Source organism: Bufo bufo, chromosome 11, assembly GCF_905171765.1.
Source record: "Bufo bufo chromosome 11, aBufBuf1.1, whole genome shotgun sequence".
NCBI classification, from domain to species: domain Eukaryota; kingdom Metazoa; phylum Chordata; class Amphibia; order Anura; family Bufonidae; genus Bufo; species Bufo bufo.
The window spans coordinates 43,371,459-43,398,311 of record NC_053399.1 but is presented as its reverse complement, the minus strand read 5'-3'; the positions used below and the strand labels follow the sequence as shown (position 1 = coordinate 43,398,311).

Below are 26,853 nucleotides of genomic sequence, written 5' to 3'. Positions count from 1 at the left end.
CCACCTAGCACCCGCAATCTGATTAAAAAGGTCAGGAATGAGAGGAAGAGGGTATGGGTCTCGGATGGTTATCTGGTTTAGCTCACGGAAATCTAGGCAAGGACGCAGGCCCCCATCTTTCTTTTTAACAAAGAAAAACCCTGCAGCCACAGGTGAAGAAGAGGGTCTGATGTGTCCCTTAGCCAGACTCTCGGAGATATAATCTTTCATGGCTTGTCTCTCGGGACCCGAAAGATTATACAACCTGGACTTGGGTAATTTTGCATCGGGAATCAGGTTAACCGGGCAATAATAAGGACGATGAGGTGGTAGCTTCTGACAACCCTTTTCAGAAAAAACGTCCTCAAAGTCCGAAATAAATGTAGGTAGGGAAGCTATGGAGACGATTAAGCAATTGTTATTTAAGCAATTCTCTCTGCAATGCTCTCTCCACTCCAATATCTCCCTGGCCTGCCAATCCACCACTGGATTGTGCGCTACCAACCAGGGAAGACCCAATACCACAGGAGAGGGAAGGCCCTCCAGAACGTAACATGAAAGACACTCATTATGGTGGTCCCCTACCCGAAGGTGTAAATTATGAACAATGTGGGTGAGGTTTCTCTGAGACAGAGGAGCCGAATCTATAGCGAATATGGGAATAGGTCTCTGCAGCGTACAGAGAGACAAACCCATAGTGCGGGCAAAATGGGCATCTATCAAATTTACCCCTGCTACACTGTCTAGAAAAAAAGAAATAGACTCCGTCTTAACACCAAAAACAATAACCGCTGGTAACACAAATTGAGATGTTCGAATGGAGGAAACGTATACCCCCCGGCTGACATCCTCCGCACAGCCTGGGGTTAGTAGTTTTCCGACGGTCTTTTGTTTTTGAGAAAGGAGGGACAGACATTAATGAAATGACCCTTCCCCCCACAGAAAAAACAAGCCCCCCCCCCTACGGCGAACCTCAGGAGGACGGACCTGACGAGAAGTGCCGCCTAGCTGCATAGGCTCATCTAAGTCAGTACAGACTAATTGTTGCTTGGGAGAGGTAACCAATTGCTCAGGAATTTTCGATCTCTCCCTAAGACGCCTATCTATTCTGATAGAGAGGGACATAACAGCATCAAGGGAAAGGGGGGTCTCATACAGCGCCAGTGCATCCTTAACCCTTTCAAATAACCCAGAGCAGAACTGACTCCTGAGAGCCGGGTCGTTCCACTGAGTATCCGTAGCCCACCTACGGAACTCTGAGCAATATTCCTCTGCTGACCGATCTCCCTGTAGGAGTCTCCGTAACTTCGACTCAGCCAGGGCGACTCGTCAGGGTCATCATATATGAGACCCAAAGCCCCAAAAAATCCCTCCACTGACCGGAGAGCCTGGGAACCAGGGGGTAACGAGAACGCCCAGGATTGTGGGTCCCCCTGAAGCAGGGAAATGACAATCCCAACCCGCTGTTCTTCATTACCTGAGGAGTAAGGGCGCAACTTAAAGTATAATTTGCAGGCCGCACCACTAGCTCTAAAGGAAAACACCAAGGGAAGGACAGACAATACAAACTCAACATATAATCCCAGGTGGGCGACAACAGGAGACAACAAGAAGCCCAACAGGGATCCGGAGGGTAGCACTCTGGAACGACAACCAGGATTCACAACTCCAGTGGGTCAGTATAGATGTCCAGGCAGGAAGCTCTATAACTGGCAACTAGAGAAGAGTGAGGGGAGAATATAAGGAGGTTGGGAGTGGCAGACAAGAAACAGCTGAGGAGGAGAAGCTACGGATCCCTGATTGAGACAAAAAGGATAGCAAGGCAAACACAGAAAACAATCACTAAGAAACAACGTGATCTTTAGATATAGAGCGCGCAGCCACCCGCTGCGACCTCCTGACCCCGGGTATAACGGAGTCAGACGTGGCTCCTGATACCCTCGTGACAGTACCCCCCCTTTCACGAGGGGCCTCCGGACACTCAGGACCAGGTCTCTCCGGATGAGAGGCATGGAAAGCCTGAATTAACCTGTTGGCGTTTACCTCTGACGCTGGAACCCACATTCTTTCCTCGGGACCGTAACCCCTCCAATGCACCAGATACTGAAGAGAGCGGCGGACCCAACGAGAATCAACAATTCTGGCTATTTGAAACTCCAGATTACCATCCACAATAACAGGAGGAGGTGGCAGCGGTGATGGTTCTAGAGGTGGAACATACTTCTTGAGTAACGATTTATGGAAGACGTTATGGATCTTAAAAGTCTGAGGTAGCTCCAGGCGAAAAGCCACAGGGTTAATGACGGCTACTATTTTATAAGGACCAATGAACCTAGGGCCCAGTTTCCAAGAGGGAACCTTCAACTTAATATTCCTAGTAGACAACCACACATAGTCATTCACCCCTAGGTCCGGACCTGGCGACCGTTTCTTATCGGCCATGCATTTATATTTACCACTCATCTTTTTCAAGTTAACTTGCACCTTCTGCCATACCGAAGAAAGAGATGAAGAAAACCTTTCCTCTTCGGGAACCCCAGAAGACCCCCCCTCTTTGAAAGTACAAAATTGGGGATGAAAACCGTATGCACCAAGGAATGGTGACTTGCCAGTGGACTCCTGATAATGATTATTTATGGCAAACTCAGCTAACGGTAAATATGATGACCACAACTCTTGGTTTTCAGACACAAAACACCTTAAATATGTTTCTAGGTTTTGGTTGGTACGCTCAGTCTGTCCATTCGACTGAGGATGGAAAGCTGAGGAAAAGGACAAGTGTACCCCCAAACGGGAACAAAAAGCTTTCCAAAACTTAGAAATAAACTGGGTTCCCCGATCCGAAACCACATCGGAAGGGACCCCGTGAAGCTTCACGATTTCACTGATAAACACCTGAGCAAGAGTTTTAGCATTAGGAAGTGCGGGTAGCGCAATAAAGTGTACCATTTTGCTAAACCTGTCTACTACTACCAAAATAACTGTTTTACCCGCAGACAACGGTAAGTCCGTGATGAAATCCATCGACAGATGTGTCCATGGCCTATTGGGGATAAAAAGAGGCAATAAAGACCCTGCTGGACGTGTATGAGAGACTTTCGCGCGTGCACAAGTAGAGCAAGTAGACACGAAATCCATTACATCCTGACGCAACCTTGGCCACCAAAAACGACGAGATAATAGCTCCAAGGTTGCTTTACTACCCGGGTGCCCAGCAAGTGCCAAATTATGATGTTCTTTTAATAATTCAAGACGCAGGTTTAACGGTACAAACAATTTCTCTGAGGGGCAAGAGGCCGGGGCGCCCCCCTGGGCCTCTAACACCTTTCCCTCTAGAACAGAGTGTACAGCAGAGACAACCACTCCTCTTTGTAAAATAGGTACCGGATCACTAGCATTACCCCCTCCAGGGAAACTACGAGATAATGCGTCTGCCTTGGTATTTTTTGCCCCAGGACGATAGGTGATTACAAAGTTAAATCTGGTAAAGAATAGCGACCACCTAGCTTGTCTAGGGGTGAGACGCTTAGCCGATTCTAGGTACAGAAGGTTGTTGTGATCCGTAATCACCGTGACGGGGTGGATTGCTCCCTCTAAGAAGTGACGCCACTCTTCAAGCGCCAGCTTAATCGCCAACAGTTCCCTATTTCCAACATCATAGTTCTTCTCTGCAGAAGATAATTTTTTGGAAAAGAATGCGCAAGGGCGCCATTTGCCAGGAGACGGACCCTGAGACAATACAGCCCCCACTCCCACCTCTGACGCATCTACCTCAACAATAAAAGGCTGGGAGACATCAGGTTGAATTAGAACAGGTGCCGAGGTAAACCTCTCTTTTAGAGAGGAAAATGCATTTATAGCGGCGTCAGACCATTTAGAAAAATCAGTTCCCTTCCTAGTCATATCGGTAAGGGGTTTAACGATCACTGAATAATTTTTAATGAACTTTCTATAGAAATTTGCGAAACCCAAAAACCGTTGTAGGGCTTTAAGGTTCTCAGGAAGATCCCAATCTAAAATTGCCTGGACCTTCCCAGGATCCATACGGAAACCTGAAGCAGATAATAGATATCCCAGGAACTGTATTTCCTGAACGGCGAAGACACATTTTTCAATTTTCGCATATAATTTATTCGTCCGTAGGACCTGCAGTACTTGCCTGACATGCACCTCATGTGTTTTCAGATCAGCCGAATAAATTAAGATATCATCTAGGTATATGACTACAAACCTGCCGATGAGATGACTAAAAATATCATTAACGAAATGTTGGAAGACAGCGGGGGCATTGGTCAGACCGAAAGGCATAACTAGATTTTCATAATGCCCCTCAGGGGTGTTAAAAGCTGTCTTCCACTCATCCCCTTCCCTGATACGAATCAGATTGTAGGCCCCCCTAAGATCAAGTTTGGAGAACCACCTAGCACCCGCAATCTGATTAAAAAGGTCAGGAATGAGAGGAAGAGGGTATGGGTCTCGGATGGTTATCTGGTTTAGCTCACGGAAATCTAGGCAAGGACGCAGGCCCCCATCTTTCTTTTTAACAAAGAAAAACCCTGCAGCCACAGGTGAAGAAGAGGGTCTGATGTGTCCCTTAGCCAGACTCTCGGAGATATAATCTTTCATGGCTTGTCTCTCGGGACCCGAAAGATTATACAACCTGGACTTGGGTAATTTTGCATCGGGAATCAGGTTAACCGGGCAATAATAAGGACGATGAGGTGGTAGCTTCTGACAACCCTTTTCAGAAAAAACGTCCTCAAAGTCCGAAATAAATGTAGGTAGGGAAGCTATGGAGACGATTAAGCAATTGTTATTTAAGCAATTCTCTCTGCAATGCTCTCTCCACTCCAATATCTCCCTGGCCTGCCAATCCACCACTGGATTGTGCGCTACCAACCAGGGAAGACCCAATACCACAGGAGAGGGAAGGCCCTCCAGAACGTAACATGAAAGACACTCATTATGGTGGTCCCCTACCCGAAGGTGTAAATTATGAACAATGTGGGTGAGGTTTCTCTGAGACAGAGGAGCCGAATCTATAGCGAATACGGGAATAGGTCTCTGCAGCGTACAGAGAGACAAACCCATAGTGCGGGCAAAATGGGCATCTATCAAATTTACCCCTGCTACACTGTCTAGAAAAAAAGAAATAGACTCCGTCTTAACACCAAAAACAATAACCGCTGGTAACACAAATTGAGATGTTCGAATGGAGGAAACGTATACCCCCCGGCTGACATCCTCCGCACAGCCTGGGGTTAGTAGTTTTCCGACGGTCTTTTGTTTTTGAGAAAGGAGGGACAGACATTAATGAAATGACCCTTCCCCCCACAGAAAAAACAAGCCCCCCCCCCTACGGCGAACCTCAGGAGGACGGACCTGACGAGAAGTTCCGCCTAGCTGCATAGGCTCATCTAAGTCAGTACAGACTAATTGTTGCTTGGGAGAGGTAACCAATTGCTCAGGAATTTTCGATCTCTCCCTAAGACGCCTATCTATTCTGATAGAGAGGGACATAACAGCATCAAGGGAAAGGGGGGTCTCATACAGCGCCAGTGCATCCTTAACCCTTTCAAATAACCCAGAGCAGAACTGACTCCTGAGAGCCGGGTCGTTCCACTGAGTATCCGTAGCCCACCTACGGAACTCTGAGCAATATTCCTCTGCTGACCGATCTCCCTGTAGGAGTCTCCGTAACTTCGACTCAGCCAGGGCGACTCGTCAGGGTCATCATATATGAGACCCAAAGCCCCAAAAAATCCCTCCACTGACCGGAGAGCCTGGGAACCAGGGGGTAACGAGAACGCCCAGGATTGTGGGTCCCCCTGAAGCAGGGAAATGACAATCCCAACCCGCTGTTCTTCATTACCTGAGGAGTAAGGGCGCAACTTAAAGTATAATTTGCAGGCCGCACCACTAGCTCTAAAGGAAAACACCAAGGGAAGGACAGACAATACAAACTCAACATATAATCCCAGGTGGGCGACAACAGGAGACAACAAGAAGCCCAACAGGGATCCGGAGGGTAGCACTCTGGAACGACAACCAGGATTCACAACTCCAGTGGGTCAGTATAGATGTCCAGGCAGGAAGCTCTATAACTGGCAACTAGAGAAGAGTGAGGGGAGAATATAAGGAGGTTGGGAGTGGCAGACAAGAAACAGCTGAGGAGGAGAAGCTACGGATCCCTGATTGAGACAAAAAGGATAGCAAGGCAAACACAGAAAACAATCACTAAGAAACAACGTGATCTTTAGATATAGAGCGCGCAGCCACCCGCTGCGACCTCCTGACCCCGGGTATAACGGAGTCAGACGTGGCTCCTGATACCCTCGTGACAGTACCCCCCCTTTCACGAGGGGCCTCCGGACACTCAGGACCAGGTCTCTCCGGATGAGAGGCATGGAAAGCCTGAATTAACCTGTTGGCGTTTACCTCTGACGCTGGAACCCACATTCTTTCCTCGGGACCGTAACCCCTCCAATGCACCAGATACTGAAGAGAGCGGCGGACCCAACGAGAATCAACAATTCTGGCTATTTGAAACTCCAGATTACCATCCACAATAACAGGAGGAGGTGGCAGCGGTGATGGTTCTAGAGGTGGAACATACTTCTTGAGTAACGATTTATGGAAGACGTTATGGATCTTAAAAGTCTGAGGTAGCTCCAGGCGAAAAGCCACAGGGTTAATGACGGCTACTATTTTATAAGGACCAATGAACCTAGGGCCCAGTTTCCAAGAGGGAACCTTCAACTTAATATTCCTAGTAGACAACCACACATAGTCATTCACCCCTAGGTCCGGACCTGGCGACCGTTTCTTATCGGCCATGCATTTATATTTACCACTCATCTTTTTCAAGTTAACTTGCACCTTCTGCCATACCGAAGAAAGAGATGAAGAAAACCTTTCCTCTTCGGGAACCCCAGAAGACCCCCCCTCTTTGAAAGTACAAAATTGGGGATGAAAACCGTATGCACCAAGGAATGGTGACTTGCCAGTGGACTCCTGATAATGATTATTTATGGCAAACTCAGCTAACGGTAAATATGATGACCACAACTCTTGGTTTTCAGACACAAAACACCTTAAATATGTTTCTAGGTTTTGGTTGGTACGCTCAGTCTGTCCATTCGACTGAGGATGGAAAGCTGAGGAAAAGGACAAGTGTACCCCCAAACGGGAACAAAAAGCTTTCCAAAACTTAGAAATAAACTGGGTTCCCCGATCCGAAACCACATCGGAAGGGACCCCGTGAAGCTTCACGATTTCACTGATAAACACCTGAGCAAGAGTTTTAGCATTAGGAAGTGCGGGTAGCGCAATAAAGTGTACCATTTTGCTAAACCTGTCTACTACTACCAAAATAACTGTTTTACCCGCAGACAACGGTAAGTCCGTGATGAAATCCATCGACAGATGTGTCCATGGCCTATTGGGGATAAAAAGAGGCAATAAAGACCCTGCTGGACGTGTATGAGAGACTTTCGCGCGTGCACAAGTAGAGCAAGTAGACACGAAATCCATTACATCCTGACGCAACCTTGGCCACCAAAAACGACGAGATAATAGCTCCAAGGTTGCTTTACTACCCGGGTGCCCAGCAAGTGCCAAATTATGATGTTCTTTTAATAATTCAAGACGCAGGTTTAACAGTACAAACAATTTCTCTGAGGGGCAAGAGGCCGGGGCGTCCCCCTGGGCCTCTAACACCTTTCCCTCTAGAACAGAGTGTACAGCAGAGACAACCACTCCTCTTTGTAAAATAGGTACCGGATCACTAGCATTACCCCCTCCAGGGAAACTACGAGATAACGCGTCTGCCTTGGTGTTTTTTGCCCCAGGACGATAGGTGATTACAAAGTTAAATCTGGTAAAGAATAGCGACCACCTAGCTTGTCTAGGGGTGAGACGCTTAGCCGATTCTAGGTACAGAAGGTTTTTGTGATCCGTAATCACCGTGACGGGGTGGATTGCTCCCTCTAAGAAGTGACGCCACTCTTCAAGCGCCAGCTTAATCGCCAACAGTTCCCTATTTCCAACATCATAGTTCTTCTCTGCAGAAGATAATTTTTTGGAAAAGAAAGCGCAAGGGCGCCATTTGCCAGGAGACGGACCCTGAGACAATACAGCCCCCACTCCCACCTCTGACGCATCTACCTCAACAATAAAAGGCTGGAAGACATCAGGTTGAATTAGAACAGGTGCCGAGGTAAACCTCTCTTTTAGAGAGGAAAATGCATTTATAGCGGCGTCAGACCATTTAGAAAAATCAGTCCCCTTCCTAGTCATATCGGTAAGGGGTTTAACGATCACTGAATAATTTTTAATGAACTTTCTATAGAAATTTGCGAAACCCAAAAACCGTTGTAGGGCTTTAAGGTTCTCAGGAAGATCCCAATCTAAAATTGCCTGGACCTTCCCAGGATCCATACGGAAACCTGAAGCAGATAATAGATATCCCAGGAACTGTATTTCCTGAACGGCGAAGACACATTTTTCAATTTTCGCATATAATTTATTCGTCCGTAGGACCTGCAGTACTTGCCTGACATGCACCTCATGTGTTTTCAGATCAGCCGAATAAATTAAGATATCATCTAGGTATATGACTACAAACCTGCCGATGAGATGACTAAAAATATCATTAACGAAATGTTGGAAGACAGCGGGGGCATTGGTCAGACCGAAAGGCATAACTAGATTTTCATAATGCCCCTCAGGGGTGTTAAAAGCTGTCTTCCACTCATCCCCTTCCCTGATACGAATCAGATTGTAGGCCCCCCTAAGATCAAGTTTGGAGAACCACCTAGCACCCGCAATCTGATTAAAAAGGTCAGGAATGAGAGGAAGAGGGTATGGGTCTCGGATGGTTATCTGGTTTAGCTCACGGAAATCTAGGCAAGGACGCAGGCCCCCATCTTTCTTTTTAACAAAGAAAAACCCTGCAGCCACAGGTGAAGAAGAGGGTCTGATGTGTCCCTTAGCCAGACTCTCGGAGATATAATCTTTCATGGCTTGTCTCTCGGGACCCGAAAGATTATACAACCTGGACTTGGGTAATTTTGCATCGGGAATCAGGTTAACCGGGCAATCATAAGGACGATGAGGTGGTAGCTTCTGACAACCCTTTTCAGAAAAAACGTCCTCAAAGTCCGAAATAAATGTAGGTAGGGAAGCTATGGAGACGATTAAGCAATTGTTATTTAAGCAATTCTCTCTGCAATGCTCTCTCCACTCCAATATCTCCCTGGCCTGCCAATCCACCACTGGATTGTGCGCTACCAACCAGGGAAGACCCAATACCACAGGTCCCCTACCCGAAGGTGTAAATTATGAACAATGTGGGTGAGGTTTCTCTGAGACAGAGGAGCCGAATCTATAGCGAATACGGGAATAGGTCTCTGCAGCGTACAGAGAGACAAACCCATAGTGCGGGCAAAATGGGCATCTATCAAATTTACCCCTGCTACACTGTCTAGAAAAAAAGAAATAGACTCCGTCTTAACACCAAAAACAATAACCGCTGGTAACACAAATTGAGATGTTCGAATGGAGGAAACGTATACCCCCCGGCTGACATCCTCCGCACAGCCTGGGGTTAGTAGTTTTCCGACGGTCTTTTGTTTTTGAGAAAGGAGGGACAGACATTAATGAAATGACCCTTCCCCCCACAGAAAAAACAAGCCCCCCCCCCTACGGCGAACCTCAGGAGGACGGACCTGACGAGAAGTTCCGCCTAGCTGCATAGGCTCATCTAAGTCAGTACAGACTAATTGTTGCTTGGGAGAGGTAACCAATTGCTCAGGAATTTTCGATCTCTCCCTAAGACGCCTATCTATTCTGATAGAGAGGGACATAACAGCATCAAGGGAAAGGGGGGTCTCATACAGCGCCAGTGCATCCTTAACCCTTTCAAATAACCCAGAGCAGAACTGACTCCTGAGAGCCGGGTCGTTCCACTGAGTATCCGTAGCCCACCTACGGAACTCTGAGCAATATTCCTCTGCTGACCGATCTCCGTAACTTCGACTCAGCCAGGGCGACTCGTCAGGGTCATCATATATGAGACCCAAAGCCCCAAAAAATCCCTCCACTGACCGGAGAGCCTGGGAACCAGGGGGTAACGAGAACGCCCAGGATTGTGGGTCCCCCTGAAGCAGGGAAATGACAATCCCAACCCGCTGTTCTTCATTACCTGAGGAGTAAGGGCGCAACTTAAAGTATAATTTGCAGGCCGCACCACTAGCTCTAAAGGAAAACACCAAGGGAAGGACAGACAATACAAACTCAACATATAATCCCAGGTGGGCGACAACAGGAGACAACAAGAAGCCCAACAGGGATCCGGAGGGTAGCACTCTGGAACGACAACCAGGATTCACAACTCCAGTGGGTCAGTATAGATGTCCAGGCAGGAAGCTCTATAACTGGCAACTAGAGAAGAGTGAGGGGAGAATATAAGGAGGTTGGGAGTGGCAGACAAGAAACAGCTGAGGAGGAGAAGCTACGGATCCCTGATTGAGACAAAAAGGATAGCAAGGCAAACACAGAAAACAATCACTAAGAAACAACGTGATCTTTAGATATAGAGCGCGCAGCCACCCGCTGCGACCTCCTGACCCCGGGTATAACGGAGTCAGACGTGGCTCCTGATACCCTCGTGACAGCATGATACTGAACTTAAAAAAGCTAAACAAGTTCTTAAAATACAAAAGGTTTTGTATGGAGACAATAAAAACGACCCTAGATCTGTTATTCAGGGACTGCTGGATGGCGAGCATAGATCTAGAGGATGCTTATTATCATATCCCAATTCATGCTTTCTCCCCCAAAAAATTTAGAACAGCGGTCTACATGCATGGTCAGCTTCTGCATCTACAATACAGGGCACTCCCCTTCGGTGTCTCACAGGCCCCGAGAATCTTCACAAAGGTGGTGGCAGAAATGGTGGCTTTTCTCAGACTGTCCAGGGTAGTGTTGATACCTTATCTGGACGACGTCTTGTTCATTGCCCACACAAGGGACCAATTACAAAAAGATCTAATTCTGGTATGCTCCCTGTTAAAGGATCTCAGGTGGAAGATAAATCAGGGAAAGTCTTGTCTAACCCCATCTCAGAATTGCACCTTTTTAGGAATGCAGTTAGACTCCAGGTCCCAGAAGACAATCCTCCCACAGAGGAAAGTGTCGTCCACCATAGAGCATGTCTGGGCCCTGTTTCGTTCCTTCCAGTGTTCTTTCAGACAAGCAATGATAGTACTGGGACATTTTACGGCTACAATTCCGTCTGTACCCTTCGCGCAGATTCACGCAAGACCACTGCAGGGGGATATTTTGCAGGCTTGGAATGGACTTCCACAAACACTGGAGAAAAGGTTCCATCTCTCCTCCAGAGCAAGATGATCCCTTCTGTGGTGGAGATCCCAAAGAAACCTCTCTGTGGGAATGCCTTGGTCTTTTGCAGATCCCATCATGATAACTACGGACTCCAGTCCCTGGGGCTGGGGTGTACACTCCGAAAGAAGATACTAGCAAGGAAGGTGGGATTTAAAAACAAGAAAATGCACTTCAAACTTCAAAGAGCTCAAAGCAGTAGAGATGGCCCTAAAAATTGCAATTCCAGAAGTCTCAAACAGAAAACTGGTCTTCTACTCAGACAACTCAACAACAGTGGCTTATATAAATCGCCAGGGCGGAACAAGAGTACCATCCCTTCTCTCCCTCTGCCAGGAAATTTTTCAGGTAGCGGAAGAGAGGAGCCTTTTTCTATCCGCAATCCATCTAAAGGGGAAAGAAAATATTCTAGCCGACTTTCTAAGTCGAGTCAAGCTCAGTCAAGCAGAATGGAGTCTGAACAAGGAAGTATTCTCTCAGATTGTGTAAAAATTTGGGTCTCCGACAATAGACCTCTTTGCCTCCCGGAAAAACAGTAAGGGGGAGAGAATCATTCAGAAAATCCTACAGCAATAGACGGTCTAGCTCAGGACTGGAATCAGGAGTTCGGATACGCCTTCCCTCCTTTTTCCCTAATTCCCCAAGTCCTGAAGAAAGTTCAGAGGGAAATAGCCTCCATCATATTTTTAGCCCCAAGATGGCCAAAGAGAGTGTGGTATTCAACCCTGATAAACCTATCCAGGGAGCCCCCTTGGATCATTCCTCCATTCCTTCTCTCTCTATCTGGTTAGGAAGAGGCCTTTCCGACAGAGTGGTTTCCACCCTTTTAGGCAGCAGGAAAGTTACTACAGCTAGAAAGTATAATAGAGTCTGGAAAATCTTCTCTTCTTTTTTGGGATCCAGTCCAGATCCGTTTAGTCCTCCAGAAATCCCTAAGATCCTGGATTTCCTGCAAGCGGGTCTGGATAAGGGGCTCAGGGCCTCCACCTTAAAGGTGCAGGTGGCGGCTTTGAGCTACTTTTTCGACTTCCAACTAGCTGTCCACCCTTGGGTTAAGCGTTTTTTATCTGCAGCAGCTAGACTCCATCCTTCCCTAAGACCCCTCTCTCCTCCCTGGGATCTAAACAGGGTATTGACAGCACTTGCCCAGGAGCCCTTTAAACCTCTGTCTAAAATTCCGATAGACATCCTGTCAATAAAGATGGCTTTCTTCTTAGCCATCACCTCCGCTAGGAGGATCTCAGAAATCCAAGCCTTCTCGGCTTATCCTCCTTACACTACTATTCAGGAAAACCAAGGAGTCATCAGACCCCTTCCTACCTTTTTACCCAAAGTAGTCTCTGACTTTCACAGGAACCAAGATATTGTATTGCCGTCTTTCTTTCCTAACCCTTCCAACAGTTCAGAACAAAAATTCCACTGCCTAGATGTTAGAAGGTGCCTGCTGGCCTATTTAAACGCCACTTTTAAATCTCCTGGTCCAGTTTCTAGGCAAAAACAAAGGGTGCAAGGTGTCTTCCGGGGTCATTGCTAGATGGGTTAAGAAGGCCATAGTTAAGGCTTATGTTTCCTTAGGGCTTCCTCCTCCATCAGGATTCGGGGCCCACTCTGCTAGAGCAGTCTCAACCTCCTGGGCAGAGAGAGCAGATGTTTCTCTAGCTCAAATTTGTAGGGCAGCCATCTGGAGTTCTCTACATACCTTCCTTAAACATTATAGACTGCAGCTTCATTCTGATGCATCCTTCGGAGAGAAGGTTCTTCAGGCTGTAGTCCCTCCCTAGGTTCCAATTTATAGTCTATCTCGCATAGGGTGCCGTCATGGGTGAGGGGAAAACAACATTGCTTACCGGTAATTGTTTTTCTCGATACCCATGACGGCACCCTCCAAAATTCCCTCCCTAAAAAAAAAAATATATATACTAATAATAATATATATACACTCACCTAAAGAATTATTAGGAACACCATACTAATACGGTGTTGGACCCCCTTTTGCCTTCAGAACTGCCTTAATTCTACGTGGCATTGATTCAACAAGGTGCTGATAGCATTCTTTAGAAGTGTTGGCCCATATTGATAGGATAGCATCTTGCAGTTGATGGAGATTTGAGGGCTGCACATCCAGGGCACGAAGCTCCCGTTCCACCACATCCCAAAGATGCTCTATTGGGTTGAGATCTGATGACTGTGGGGGCCATTTTAGTACAGTGAACTCATTGTCATGTTCAAGAAACCAATTTGAAATGATTCGAGCTTTGGGAAATGGTGCATTATCCTGCTGGAAGTAGCCATCAGAGGATGGATACATGTTCTCATTCTGTTTACGCCAAATTCGGACTCTACCATTTGAATGTCTCAACAGAAATCGAGACTCATCAGACCAGGCAACATTTTTCCAGTCTTCAACAGTCCAATTTTGGTGAGCTTGTGCAAATTGTAGCCTCTTTTTCCTATTTGTAGTGGAGACGAGTGGTACCCGGTGGGGTCTTCTGCTGTTGTAGCCCATCCGCCTCAAGGTTGTGCGTGTTGTGGCTTCACAAATGCTTTGCTGCATACCTCGGTTGTAACGAGTGGTTATTTCAGTCAACGTTGCTCTTCTATCAGCTTGAATCAGTCGGCCCATTCTCCTCTGACCTCTAGCATCCACAAGGCATTTTTGCCCACAGGACTGCCGCATACTGGATGTTTTTCCCTTTTCACACCATTCTTTGTAAACCCTAGAAATGGTTGTGCGTGAAAATCCCAGTAACTGAGCAGATTGTGAAATACTCAGACCGGCCCGTCTGGCACCAACAACCATGCCACACTCAAAATTGCTTAAATCACCACGCTCACCTAAAGAATTATTAGGAACACCTGTTCTATTTCTCATTAATGCAATTATCTAGTCAACCAATCACATGGCAGTTGCTTCAATGCATTTAGGGGTGTGGTCCTGGTCAAGACAATCTCCTGAACTCCAAACTGAATGTCAGAATAGGAAAGAAAGGTGATTTAAGCAATTTTTAGCGTGGCATGGTTGTTGGTGCCAATCATCTATATGAGGAGACGGTGCATGCAGTACACATGTGCCGTCTCCCATCTGTCTTCCTGTTCGCTGCTGCTTTGCCATGAACAGCAGCGGTGAACAGGAAGAAAGACAGGAGATGGCACGTGCGCACTGCACCGCACCGTCTCCTCATAAATTTTCTTCAAAAATCACTAAACTGTACTGTAAAGCAGAAAAATGGCAGCACCAGAACAAAAAACTAAATAAAGAGGTGCAAGCCTAATGGGACTAGACTATTGCCCAGAAGGTAAAAAATGCATCCACACGGGTGAATAAATATTTATCTTTTATTACTTATTTGAGTGTGCTGCCTGTTTGCATTTTTTAAACTGTACTACTATAGTTCTTACACGATAACTATTGAGATACCACACTGTATCACAGCCTCTAGATACACTGGTGACCACAATAAAATATAACCTGTGACATTGCATTACAGCCTATCAATGTGAGCACGCACTGATTTTACATAAAAAATGTGCAGCCTTTAAACGCAAACACACACTATTGTGACATCATCATAACAGAGCTGTGCCTATCAATACACACTATTGTGACATCATCATAACAGAGCTGTGCCTATCAATACACACTATTGTGACATCATCATAACAGAGCTGTGCCTATCAATACACACTATTGTGACATCATCATAACAGGGTACTGCCTATCAATACACACTATTGTAACATCATCATAACAGGGTACTGCCTATTAATACACTGTTGTGACATCATCATAGCGGAGTGCTGCCTATTAGTACATACTATTGTGACATCGTCATAACAGAGCGCTGCCTATTAATACACACTATTGTGACATCATCATAACAGAGCTGTGCCTTTCAATACACACTATTGTGACATCATCATAACAGGGTACTGCCTTTCAATACACACTATTGTAACATCATCATAACAGGGTACTGCCTATTAATACACTATGTTGTGACATCATCATAGCGGAGTGCTGCCTATTAATACACACTATTGTGACATCGTCATAACAGGGTACTGCCTATTAATACACTCCAATGACCTCATTTTAGAATCTACACCCCTCAAGGTATTCAAAACTGATTTTACAAACTTTGTTAACCCTTTAGGTGTCCCACAAGAAATAATGGAAAATGGAGATTGAATTTCAGAATTTCACTTTTTTGGCAGATTTTCCATTTTAATAAAAAAAAATCCACTAACAAAGCAAGGGTTAACAGGCAAAGAAAACTCAATATTTATTGCCCTGATTCGGTAGTTTACAGAAACACCCCATATGTAATTGTAAACTGCTGTACGGGCACACGGCATTGCGCAGATGTAAAGGAACGCCATATAGTTTTTGGAAAGCAGATTTCACTGGGATAATTTTAAGTTGCCATGTCACATTTGAAGACCCCCTAGAGTGGAAACTCCAAAAAAGTGACCCAATTTTAGAAACTACACCCCTCAAGGTATTTAAAACGGATTTTACTAACTTTGTTAACCCTTTAGGTGTTCCACAAGAATTAATGGAAACTGGAGATGAAATTTCAGAATTTCCCTTTTGTTGCAGATTTTCCATTTTTATACATTTTTTCCACTAACAAAGCAAGGGTTAAAAGCCAAACAAAACTCAATATTTATTGTCCTGATTCTGTAGTTTACAGAAATACTCCATATGTGGTCATAAACTGCTGTATGGGCACACGGCGGGGCGCAGAAGGAAAGGAATGCCATATGGTTTTTGGAAGGCAGATTTCACTGGGATAATTTTAGGCTGCCATGTCAAATTTGATACCCCCTGATGCACCCCTAGAGTAGAAACTCACAAAAAAATGACCAAATTTTGGAAACTACGGGATAAGGTGAAAGTTTTGTTGGTACTATTTTAGGGTACATATGATTTTTGGTTGCTCTATATTACACTTTTTGTGAGGCAAGATAACAAAAAATAGCTGTTTTGGCACCGTTTTTATTTTTTGTTATTTACAATGTTCATCTGTCAGGTAAGATCATATGGTATTTTTATAGAGCAGGTTGTTATGAACGCAGCAATACCTAATATGTATACTTTTTATTTATTTATGTTTTACACAATAACAGCATTTTTGAATAAAAAAATAAATCATGTTTCAGTGTCTCCATATTCTGAGAGTCCTATTTTTTTATTTTTTAGGCGATTGTCTTAGTTAGGGTCTCATTTTTTGCGGTATGAAAGGACGGTTTGATTGGTACTATTTTGGGTTGTGTATGACTTTTTGATCGCTTGGTATTATACTTTTTGTGATGTAAGGTGACAAAAAATGGCTTTTTTTACACAGTTTTTTTTTTTTTACGGTGTTCACCAGAGGGGTTAGGACATGTGATATTTTTATAGAGCAGGTCGTTACGGATGTAGCAATACCTAATATGTATACTTTTTTTATTTATGTAAGTTTTACACAATGATATCATTTTTGAAATAAAAAATTATCATGTTTTAGTGTCTCCATAGTCTGAGAGCCATAGTTTTTTCAGTTTTTGGGCGATTGTCTTAGGTAGGTTATCATTTTTGGGGGATGAGATGACGGTTTTATTGGCACTATTTTGGGGTGCATATAACTTTTTGATCGCTTGCTATTGCACGTTTTGTGATGTAAGGTGACTAAAAATGGCTTTTTTGACACCGTTTTTATTTAATTTTTTTTACGGTGTTCACTCGAGGGGTTAGGTCATGTGGTATTTTTATAAAGCAGGTTGTTACGAACGCGGCGATATCTAATATGTCATTTTTTTTTTAACATTTAACACAATAAAAGCATTTTTGAAACAAAAAGAATCATGTAGTGTTTCCATAGTCTGAGAGCCATAGTTTTTTTTATTTTTTGGGCGATTGTCTTATGTAGGGGCTCCTCTTTTGTGGGATGAGGTGACGGTTAGATTGGTACTATTTTGGGGGGCATATGCCTTTTTGATTGCTTGGTGTAGCACTTTTAGTGATGTAAGGTGACAAAAAAAATGAGTTTTTTTTTAGCACAGTTTTTTATTTTTTTACGGTGTTCATCTAAGGGGTTAGGTCATGTGATATTTTTATAGAGCCGGTTAATATGGACGCTGCGATGCCTAATATGTCTACTTTTCATTATTTTTTCAATTCTTTACAGTTTCTTTTTTTTTTTTTTTTTAAAGACACATTTTTTATTTATTTTTTTGCTTGAAACTTAAAAAAAATTGAAACTTTTTTTTTTTTACTTTTTTTTAAACTTTTTTTTTGTCCCATCCCCTTTACAATGCATCACAATACTTCAGTATAAATATAAACACATAAGGGGAGATTTTTTTTTTTTAAAAACAAGGCCGTTTTTCATGGCACCAGTTTTGATAAATCTCGCTCATAGACGGTTATGACATTATAGCCTAGGCTATAAATACACACGTCATCAAACTAACACATTATTGTGCCGTTATCAGAGTAATGCTGTGCCTATAGATAGATACAACCAGCCCATTCCTGACACACTAGACTCATGATTACGAGATCATCAGAATAGCGTGCAGTCTATAAATACAAGCACAATTCCTCTTAGTACATGGAAGCTTATGAATACATTACACACATCAGAAGACAGTCTTTAATTATTCCAAACAATTGTGATGTTATCTGAATAAAGTGCAGTTGTTTAATGGGCATAAGTGCTCTTGTGATATACTAAATCAGTAAAGATACAAACCGTCACACTGTGACATCATATCCATATAAACACACATTCATAACCTCATCATTGTGCAGACTGTAGATACCCAATACACACACACACTATTGTGCCACCGTCCCAACAGAGGGCAGCCTAGAAATTCATAGTAATGTGATATCATCATAGGAGGCATTATATGGTGGCACCCGGCGTGTCTTTGTCTCTGTAAGATAGAACTAGACTCTGTAAGATAGAACTAAGACTCCATGGACAGAGAACAATTAATTCTGCGTACACTTAAAGGGGTATTCCCATCAGAGACATTTATGGCATATCGACGGGATGTTCCTTAAATGTCAACGCCTATCTTCAGAGTAGGGATCACCCATCTGCTGGCCACCATTAATGGAGAGGTGGCCACAAATGCTCATCATTTAGGATGCAAAAAGTTAACACTTTATGTTTCTATATGTCAACATGAGGTATATAAAAAGTTTGTTTAAAACAGACAAGCCCTAAAATAGCAAAATATGTTGGACACACATAGGAACATTTTGTTATATGTCTTGTCCTTAAAAGAGTTTTCCAACCTATCCTCAGGTCATCAATATCTGATCGGTGGGGGTCCGACCCCAGGACTCCCCGCCAATCAGCTGTCTTGAGAAGGCACCAGCGCTCCTGTGAGCGCCTCTGCCTTCTCACAGCTCGCCAAGCACAGCGCCATACATTGTATAGTGGCTGACCTTGGTATTGCACTTAGCCTGAGCTGCTCCTAGGACACGTGATCGATGAACATGTCATTGCTGGCCTAGGAAAAGCAGAGAGAAGGCCATGGCACACAAAGGTAATAAGGAACGGTCAGCACTTCAACCCCACAGGACGCCCGCACAGAAAGGGAAGATCCTCAATGCAGTAAAGAAATCCCAGCGGGCGCTGATTCTTCAATTCATGTATCCTTTATTTCATCTTAGCAATAGTGTAACAATGGACGCGTTTCGGCCCGTCCAGCCTTCGTCAGCTTTTTTGAGGATACATGAATTGAAAAATCAGCGCCCGCTGGGATTTCTTTACTGCATGGCACACAAAGGAGCGCTGGTGCCTTCTCTAACAGCTGATCGACGGAGGTCCTAGGTGTCGGACCCCACTGGTCAGATACTAATGATCTATCCAGAGGATACAGTAGGTTGTCATTAATAAAAATCTCAGAAAACCCCTTTAAAACTTACTGTTTTTTTCTGTGTGGATAATCCTATGTATGATCATAGGGATTCATAAAAGTACATGAATAGAAAAAAGCTAAAGTATAGTATTGCTGAACTGTGTAATAGAAAGTAATATCAGAATATCTTGTCTCAATTCCAATAAAAATATTATCACCAAAAATTGCTATGTTTCTGGTGGCGTATGCATTTAGCCACATGGTAGAGATCCTCTGGTTCCCCAGAGCGAGAGATGATCTTTGTGATCTGTAATTGCTCTCCTTTCTTGTGAAAGAAGTATGTGAGCAGTTTTTGAGCCCTGAAAACTGCTGACAGCACTACAGAGATGATGGAGTCATACAGACACACCTATTTGGAGGTTGCATGACTGAGAAATGGAAGTTTTCATTAACTCAGTGCCATGACGGCAAGTGCCTAGGGGCAATCCCTTCATGTTCAGTCCCTGGACTTTCTGCACTCACCTCTGCTCTAAGTAACAGCTGTAGTGGTCTTCTGGCTGGTGGCTGGAGCTGACAATACAGAAGGATGAGGTTGGGAAGCGTTCATTGCAGAAAGTCCAGGACACTGGACATGCAAGAACCACCTCCTTTGGAACTTGCAGATGCAGAGCCGATGAAGGCTTTCATACTTCAGTCATGCAGCACGACCGTCACTCTAGGTATGTCCGCATTGCCCTATCTGTCTCCTGTGCTGTCAGCATTTCGAAGGCTGAAAACTGCTTTCCATACTGTATTTCAGATTTATTGTCATTGTTATTAGTTCATTTTATTAAAAAATCCTTTAGAAAAAGAAACCAGAAATTCACCGACGTATGTCAGTATAACACAAGACATAATCAATGTTGTGTTCATTCCAGGCATATAAATTGGCAATTCAAGACTTAACAAAAGCCACAGAGTTGGATCCGTCTTGCTCCCTTGTGTATTACAACAGAGGAGTCTGCTACCATCAGATCAAGATGTACGAAGAGGTAAGGGCTGTGGGATAAGAGCCTGGATTAGAAAACCATAGACATGAAAGTCGTATTTGATGGAAAGCTGCAGCTTCAGTGAAATTGCTATTCTTTGTAAAAATAGATGTTTGAGCATCAGCTACGGGAAATATAAAACCAGACATGTGTAGGAGCTCCATAGTAAGTATGAGAAGCAGTATAAACCTTCATGTAATATGGCGGAAATTAGCTTTAGAGTATCACTTTAATTCGGCAGATGGTTCAGTGCTGTGGCCTAAACCCAGGGCATTACTCAACAACAAAGTAATAAATGTTCCAACACTTTTCCCTTATTTTACCACATATTACAATTAGAACTGAAAAATATATAAATAACAGTTTGTGTGCCCCAGAAGCTCAGCCATGTCTCCCTCCCCCTCCTTACAGTCCTGTGTGTGAAGGTAAGACAACTGGTTAGAGCAGGAGCCTCCCTGCTGTGCGCGGTCTACAGTAGGACAAAAAGACCATTTAGGCTATGTACACACCACATCACACAGCCGTTTTCACATCCATTGCAGTCTGTGGGGCTATTTTATAAGGGCCAGTGAATAGCTGGCGTCCAAAAATAGAACTTGTCCTATTTTTGGCTGTTTATACAACCAGATGAACCCCACTGAAATCAATGGGCTCCCGTCTAACAGCCGTTAAAAATGGATTAAAATGCTCATGTGTATATATATATATATATATATATATATATATATAGACTAGCTGAAGGACCAGGCTTCGCTCGGGTATATTTAATCTATTTCATTTAATGTTTGTGTGTGTCGTTAAAAGATATCGACACTATCCACTATACCAGTGATATCTACAGCACCCCGCCGCCTCAGCAGTGACCTCCACAGCCCCCCATCCCTTAAAACTGACCCCCCCAACAGTGCCCCGTCCCTTAAAATTGGACCTCCACAGCAGCCCACCCCCTTCATTTTGACCTTCCCAGCAGCCTGCCCCTTTAACAGTGAGTTTCACAGCACACCACCCTCTTGACAATGACCTCCACAGGGGCCCGCCCCCTTAACAATGGTCTTTACAGCAATCTGACCTGCATAGCGGACCATCCCTTAACTGTGACCTCCACAGCAGCCTAGGGTGGACAGGGGTCCAGTTTTAGGCCGGAGAGTCCGGCTTTCAGACTCAAGGCGCAGGGCCTGGACGGACACAGGGATGTCCTCTTAAACAGCTCACTCTCAGACAGCAGCACTGTACCTAGAAGTTGATTTTTAACTTCATTTTTTCAATCCCTGTCAGCTAAGGAGTGGCAGGGGGCGTGGCCTAACTGGATCGGGGGGGGGGTGTCCTTTTGAACAGCTCACTTTAAGACAGCAGCACTGTGCTGTCTGAGTGTGAGCTGCAGGGAGAAAGTCACCGTCCCTCCCACCCCTGCAGCTGTCAGAAGTTGATTTTTAACTTCATTTTTTCAATCCCTGTCGGCTGAGTGGAAGGGGGCGTGGCCTAACCAGGGGCGTGGCTTAGTGGGACCTAGAAGTTGATTTTTAACTTCAGTTTTTCAATCCCTGTCGGCTGAGGAGTGGGCGTGGCCTGAGGAGACATGGCTTAGCGGGATCTAAGGGCAGGGTTTTAAGTCCATCTTTTCAGGGTGGCCTGAATGGCCACCCTACCTGCTTACTGAATTGTGAAATCCACAGCACTCCACTCCCTTAACAGTGTCATCCACAGCTATTAGGCCATGGCTTTACTTCAATAGCAATTATCCTGGTGACAGATTTCCTTTAAATCTCACCTACAGCAGTGAAGATAAATGGCTGGGTTGTTATGGAAACCTGGAGTAAAATTGTGTATGTGGAAGCTAACGGCCTGCAAGATTCTATTGGCTGATAAGGGTCATGTGACCAAGCTTCTATTGGCTAATGCATTTTTTGGTAATATCTCAGAAATGGTACGTCCTAGAGAGCTGAGACCTGGTCTAAAACCTTCCTGGACACCTGATGTACCTGTGTGCCAAATTTCGTGATTGTAAATGCGACGGTGCGGATTCCTTTAGCGGACAAAGATACATACATACACACACATACACTCAGCTTTATATATTTTATATATATACATACATTTACTGGAGCGAGTGTCAGCATGTTCAAGTGGATGAGGTATTTTTTTATTTTGACTTTTGGCACCAAGAAAAAGTGTTACTAATTTATACTGGAGGCACTATTGGGTGCATTTTATATACAGGGGGCACTGCTGGGGGATTTAATAAATGTGGTTGCACTATTGGGGTATATTTTATACTGGGGGAACACTATTGGGGGGATTTTACATACAAGGTTGCACTGTGGGGGACCTTATATATACTGGGGCTACTATGGAGGGCATTATAGAACCTGGGAGCATTACAGGAGGGCCATTATAGATTTTGGGGGCACTGTGGTGCTATAGTGAGGGCACTGCAGGGGTTGGGATGCTAAAAAAAAATCAATGAACCAATGAAATTCATCTGCTTTTCTTGGCCGTTTTGAACGGGCATGAAAAACGGATGCAAAACGGACAGACAGAAAATGGATGCACACATGGTTCAAAAAATTGCCATGAAAAACTGACAGTGTTTAGCCGATAAATGTTACTCCCCACTGCCCTATAAATCACTACAACTTGTGCACATACTGAGCTCATTTTTTGCTATTGTGAATTACATTTTGCGTTATTGTAATGTCTGTTCCTTCTGTATCATTTTGCAGGCACTGAAGGATTACGGTATTGTTCTTCTACTTGGAGGATGGAAGGAAGTAGATCTTAAGGTTCTTGTCAATCGTGGACTACTGTACCTTGAATTACATGACTACGCCAATGCACTAGAGGTATCAAAGAATACATAATCCATTAAACATGCAAGAATCACATTGATGTACCTAATGCACCCAGTGTATTAACATGTATTTGGGAATTTCAGGGTCAGATATACAGTACGTCGATCTGTATAACACCAATTCCAGGAAAGTCAGGGCACTGTGTAGAATGTAAATAAAAACAGAATATACACCCATCTTTTATTTACAGTAGATCATAGAAGACTTATCACAAGTTGAAAGTGAGACATTTTACCATTTAATGAAAAATATTAACTCATTTAGAACTTGATGGCAGTAATGCATCTCAAAAAAGTTGAGACAGGGCCATGTCTGGTATTGTGTAGCATCCCCTCTTCTTATAGCAACAGTTTGTAAATCTCTGGGAAGTGAGAACAATTGCTGGAGTCTAGAGAGAGGAAAGTGGCCCCATTCTTGTCTTACGTAGGATTCTAGCTGCACAACCGTCCTGGGTCGTCTTTGCCAGATTTCTTGTTTCATGATGCTCCAAATGTTTTCTATTGCTGAAAGGTCTGTACTGCAGACCGCACCTGGTCTCTCCTTCTGTGAAGCCATGCTGTTGTGATTTATGCAGTATGCGGTTTATGATTGTCTTGCTGAAATATGGAAGGCCTTCCCTGAAAGAGACATTGTCTGGATGGGAGCATATGTTGTTCTAAAGCCTCTATATACTATTCAGCATTGATAGTGCCTCTCCAGATATGTAAGCTGGATGGTCCCTCTCCTCTTGAGTCCATAAAACATGGTGTCCGTGGTTATTAGAAAAAAATTCAGATTTTAATGAATCTCATCACAGAACAATTTTCCATTTTAAATGAGCTCGGGCTCAGAGAAGACAACAGCATTTTCAGAATTGTGTTGACATATGGCTTTGTATGATACACCTTTAGCATTTGTGGATTGCACAGCTAACTGGAAATTCCGAAATTTCTGGAAGTGTTCCTGATTTTGAGTAGAGAACCATGCCTGTTTTTAATGCAGGGCCCATAGAGGATCCAGTATTTACCGTCGGCCTTGTCCCTTGCGCACATGGACTTCTCCAGATTCTCTTAATCTTTTCTTGATATTATGTACTGCAGAGGGTGGGATATTCAAAGTCTTCACAATTTTACGCTGTGGAACATTTTTTTTAAATTGTTCCAAAATTTTTAGACTCTGTCTTCACAGATTGGTGAACCTCTGCCCATCTTTGCTTCTGAGAGACTCTACCTCTCTAACATGCTCTTCTTTATGCCCAGTCATGTAACTGAGAAGCAAATTGCTCTAAATTAGTTAATTTTTTTCATGAAATGGTAAAATGTCTCACTTTCAACATCTGATATGGGTTCTATGATCTATTTGAATAAAATATGGGTCTTTAAAATTTGCAAATAATTGCATTCTATTTTTATTTACATTTTACACAACGTCCCAACTTTTTTGGACTTTGGGTTGTACTTCTTACACCTATAAATGTTCCCAGGAATCAACACAGATTCTAATAATATTAATAGTAATCAATAGAGATGCTTCACGTTACATTATATCTTCAGAAAGACACTATCTGCAACTTCTCCCCACTCACGCAAGGTCTAAATTTATGGGCGGGGAAGGTGACGAGCCGGCAGGCCCTTCTCATTCACCATTTTGTACGCCTGTTTCAGGTGTAGAAAATGGTCTAATGTAAGAAAGCAAGGAGCTGTCTTACATTTAGAACTGGCGCTTGTTGCTCCGAAGTTATGAATAGGCGGGTGCCTCTTCATAACTTTGGTGGAACCACAACCAGCTTAGGGGTTTATTAAGACCGGCGTCTAAAACACCGGTCTTAATAAATGTGCCCCTTTGGGTTTGGGATTTGATTCAAAATGATAGACTACTATTAGATATGGAGCTCAAAATGGTGCAGTGGTATATCACATTTATATTTGGACTCCATTTTTGCAGTCTGGGCGTATAGTATGCTCGTGTAGTCTAAAGGCTCATTCCTGACAATCTGCCTGTCTAAATAGGCAGCAGATCACCCAATGAAACGCTCGTTCATCGGGTGAAATGATCGTTCGTGAAGGCCCCTAAATTATTGTTTCTGGGCAGCAGTTCATACTCATGCTGTCTAAACAGCAATCTGCTGTATGAGGATAAGTGATCGCAATAGCCATACCTCGTTCTCAAACTGTGGAAGGGATTGGAGCATGTAAGTGCAGCGCTTGACTTGTGGTTTTGGGCACCTTCAGTAATGCTGCTTATTATTAGCCTGCTGCTACTATATGGCTATTGTATTTCCCATACAAATGCAATAGCCATATAGCCACAGCAGGCTAATAACAAGCAGCAGTACTCAAGGTGCCCAAAAACCTTTGAATCCGGATAATACAGCAGGACTACTCTCGCTCACATCCAAATTGAAAAGCCCGCTCCCGACCACGTGGGACGCCGAGCTGAGACGCCCGGGAGAGCGCACATCGCTTGCACGGAACTAACCACGTGGGACGCTGTGCCGAGACGCTGAGGAGAGCAAACATCGCCAGCATCGCTGTGCAGATCCACACCACAGATCCCTATTGAGACATCATATCCAGGAGCGGTAATGTACCTCTGACACTATTAAAGGTCCCATAAAACCAGCAATATTATTGTATATTGTATATTGTTCCATGAAAGGAACAACATCATTTATATAAAAACATCTTGATATACAAACATTCTGTAACCCTTGGAAGGCCAGGAAAGTATACCTTTGGGAATACAGTGATCGATATATCTGAGTGACAATTTGATTGATATAACAGAATGCTAATATTGGCATCTCTGGCATTCCTGGCTAGTTTCCAGATTAACTAAATAGAAGCATCTCTCCTTTCTTCCTACTATTTGGATCCAACATTTTGGACTCCTGCAGGATCCATCCCATTTACTCCCACATACAGACTCAATATTGCTGCTATTCTCACCGTTGCTGCTATCATCTTTGCTGCTACTAAGGATATATACTTTTAATACTAATACTTTAGGTGTTGCTATAGGATTTCAGTGTTGATATTCTTGATATATATTTTTAATACTTTTAATTGTTGCTATAGGATTTTTACCGACATTTATTCTTTAATGACATCAATTTACTGCGGTTTTATGTTGGATAATATCTTTTGGCGGTATCGCTTTTTTTACTCATTGGTACCACTGTTCCACGTAATCATCGCACTGTTTGGCCCCTTTCACACGGGCGAGTTTTCCGCGCGGGTGCAATGCGTGAGGTGAACGCATTGCACCCGCACTGAATCCAGACCCATTCATTTCTATGGGGCTGTGCACATGAGCGGTGATTTTCACGCATCACTTGTGCGTTGCGTGAAAATCGCAGCATGCTCCTCTTTGTGCATTTTTCACGTAACGCAGGCCCCATAGAAATGAATGGGGTTGCGTGAAAATCGCAAGCATCCGCAAGCAAGTGCGGATGCGGTGCGATTTTTACGCACGGTTGCTAGGAGACGATCGGGATGGGGACCCGATCATTATTATTTTCCCTTCTAACATGGTTATAAGGGAAAATAATAGCATTCTGAATACAGAATGCATAGTACAATAGCGCTGGAGGGGTTAAAAAAATAATAATAATAATTTAACTAACCTTAATCCACTTGTTTGCGCAGCCGGCATCTCTTCTGTCTTGTTCTGTGAGGAATAGGACCTTTGATGACGTCACTACGTTCATCACATGGTCCGTCACATGATCCATCACCATGTGACCATGTGATGAG

At 43.9% G+C, this 26,853-nt stretch overlaps 1 protein-coding gene across 1 annotated transcript in view; it reads left to right on the top strand.

Moving 5' to 3' along the window:
* The window catches only part of TTC6 (tetratricopeptide repeat domain 6), a 158,791-nt gene that overhangs the window by 102,498 nt on the left and 29,440 nt on the right, over positions 1-26,853 (top strand). The window contains exons 24-25 of the mRNA XM_040410990.1: positions 20,160-20,273; positions 22,991-23,110. Of these exons, the coding sequence (XP_040266924.1) occupies positions 20,160-20,273; positions 22,991-23,110 (234 nt within the window). The remainder of the gene's footprint in view (positions 1-20,159; positions 20,274-22,990; positions 23,111-26,853) is intronic.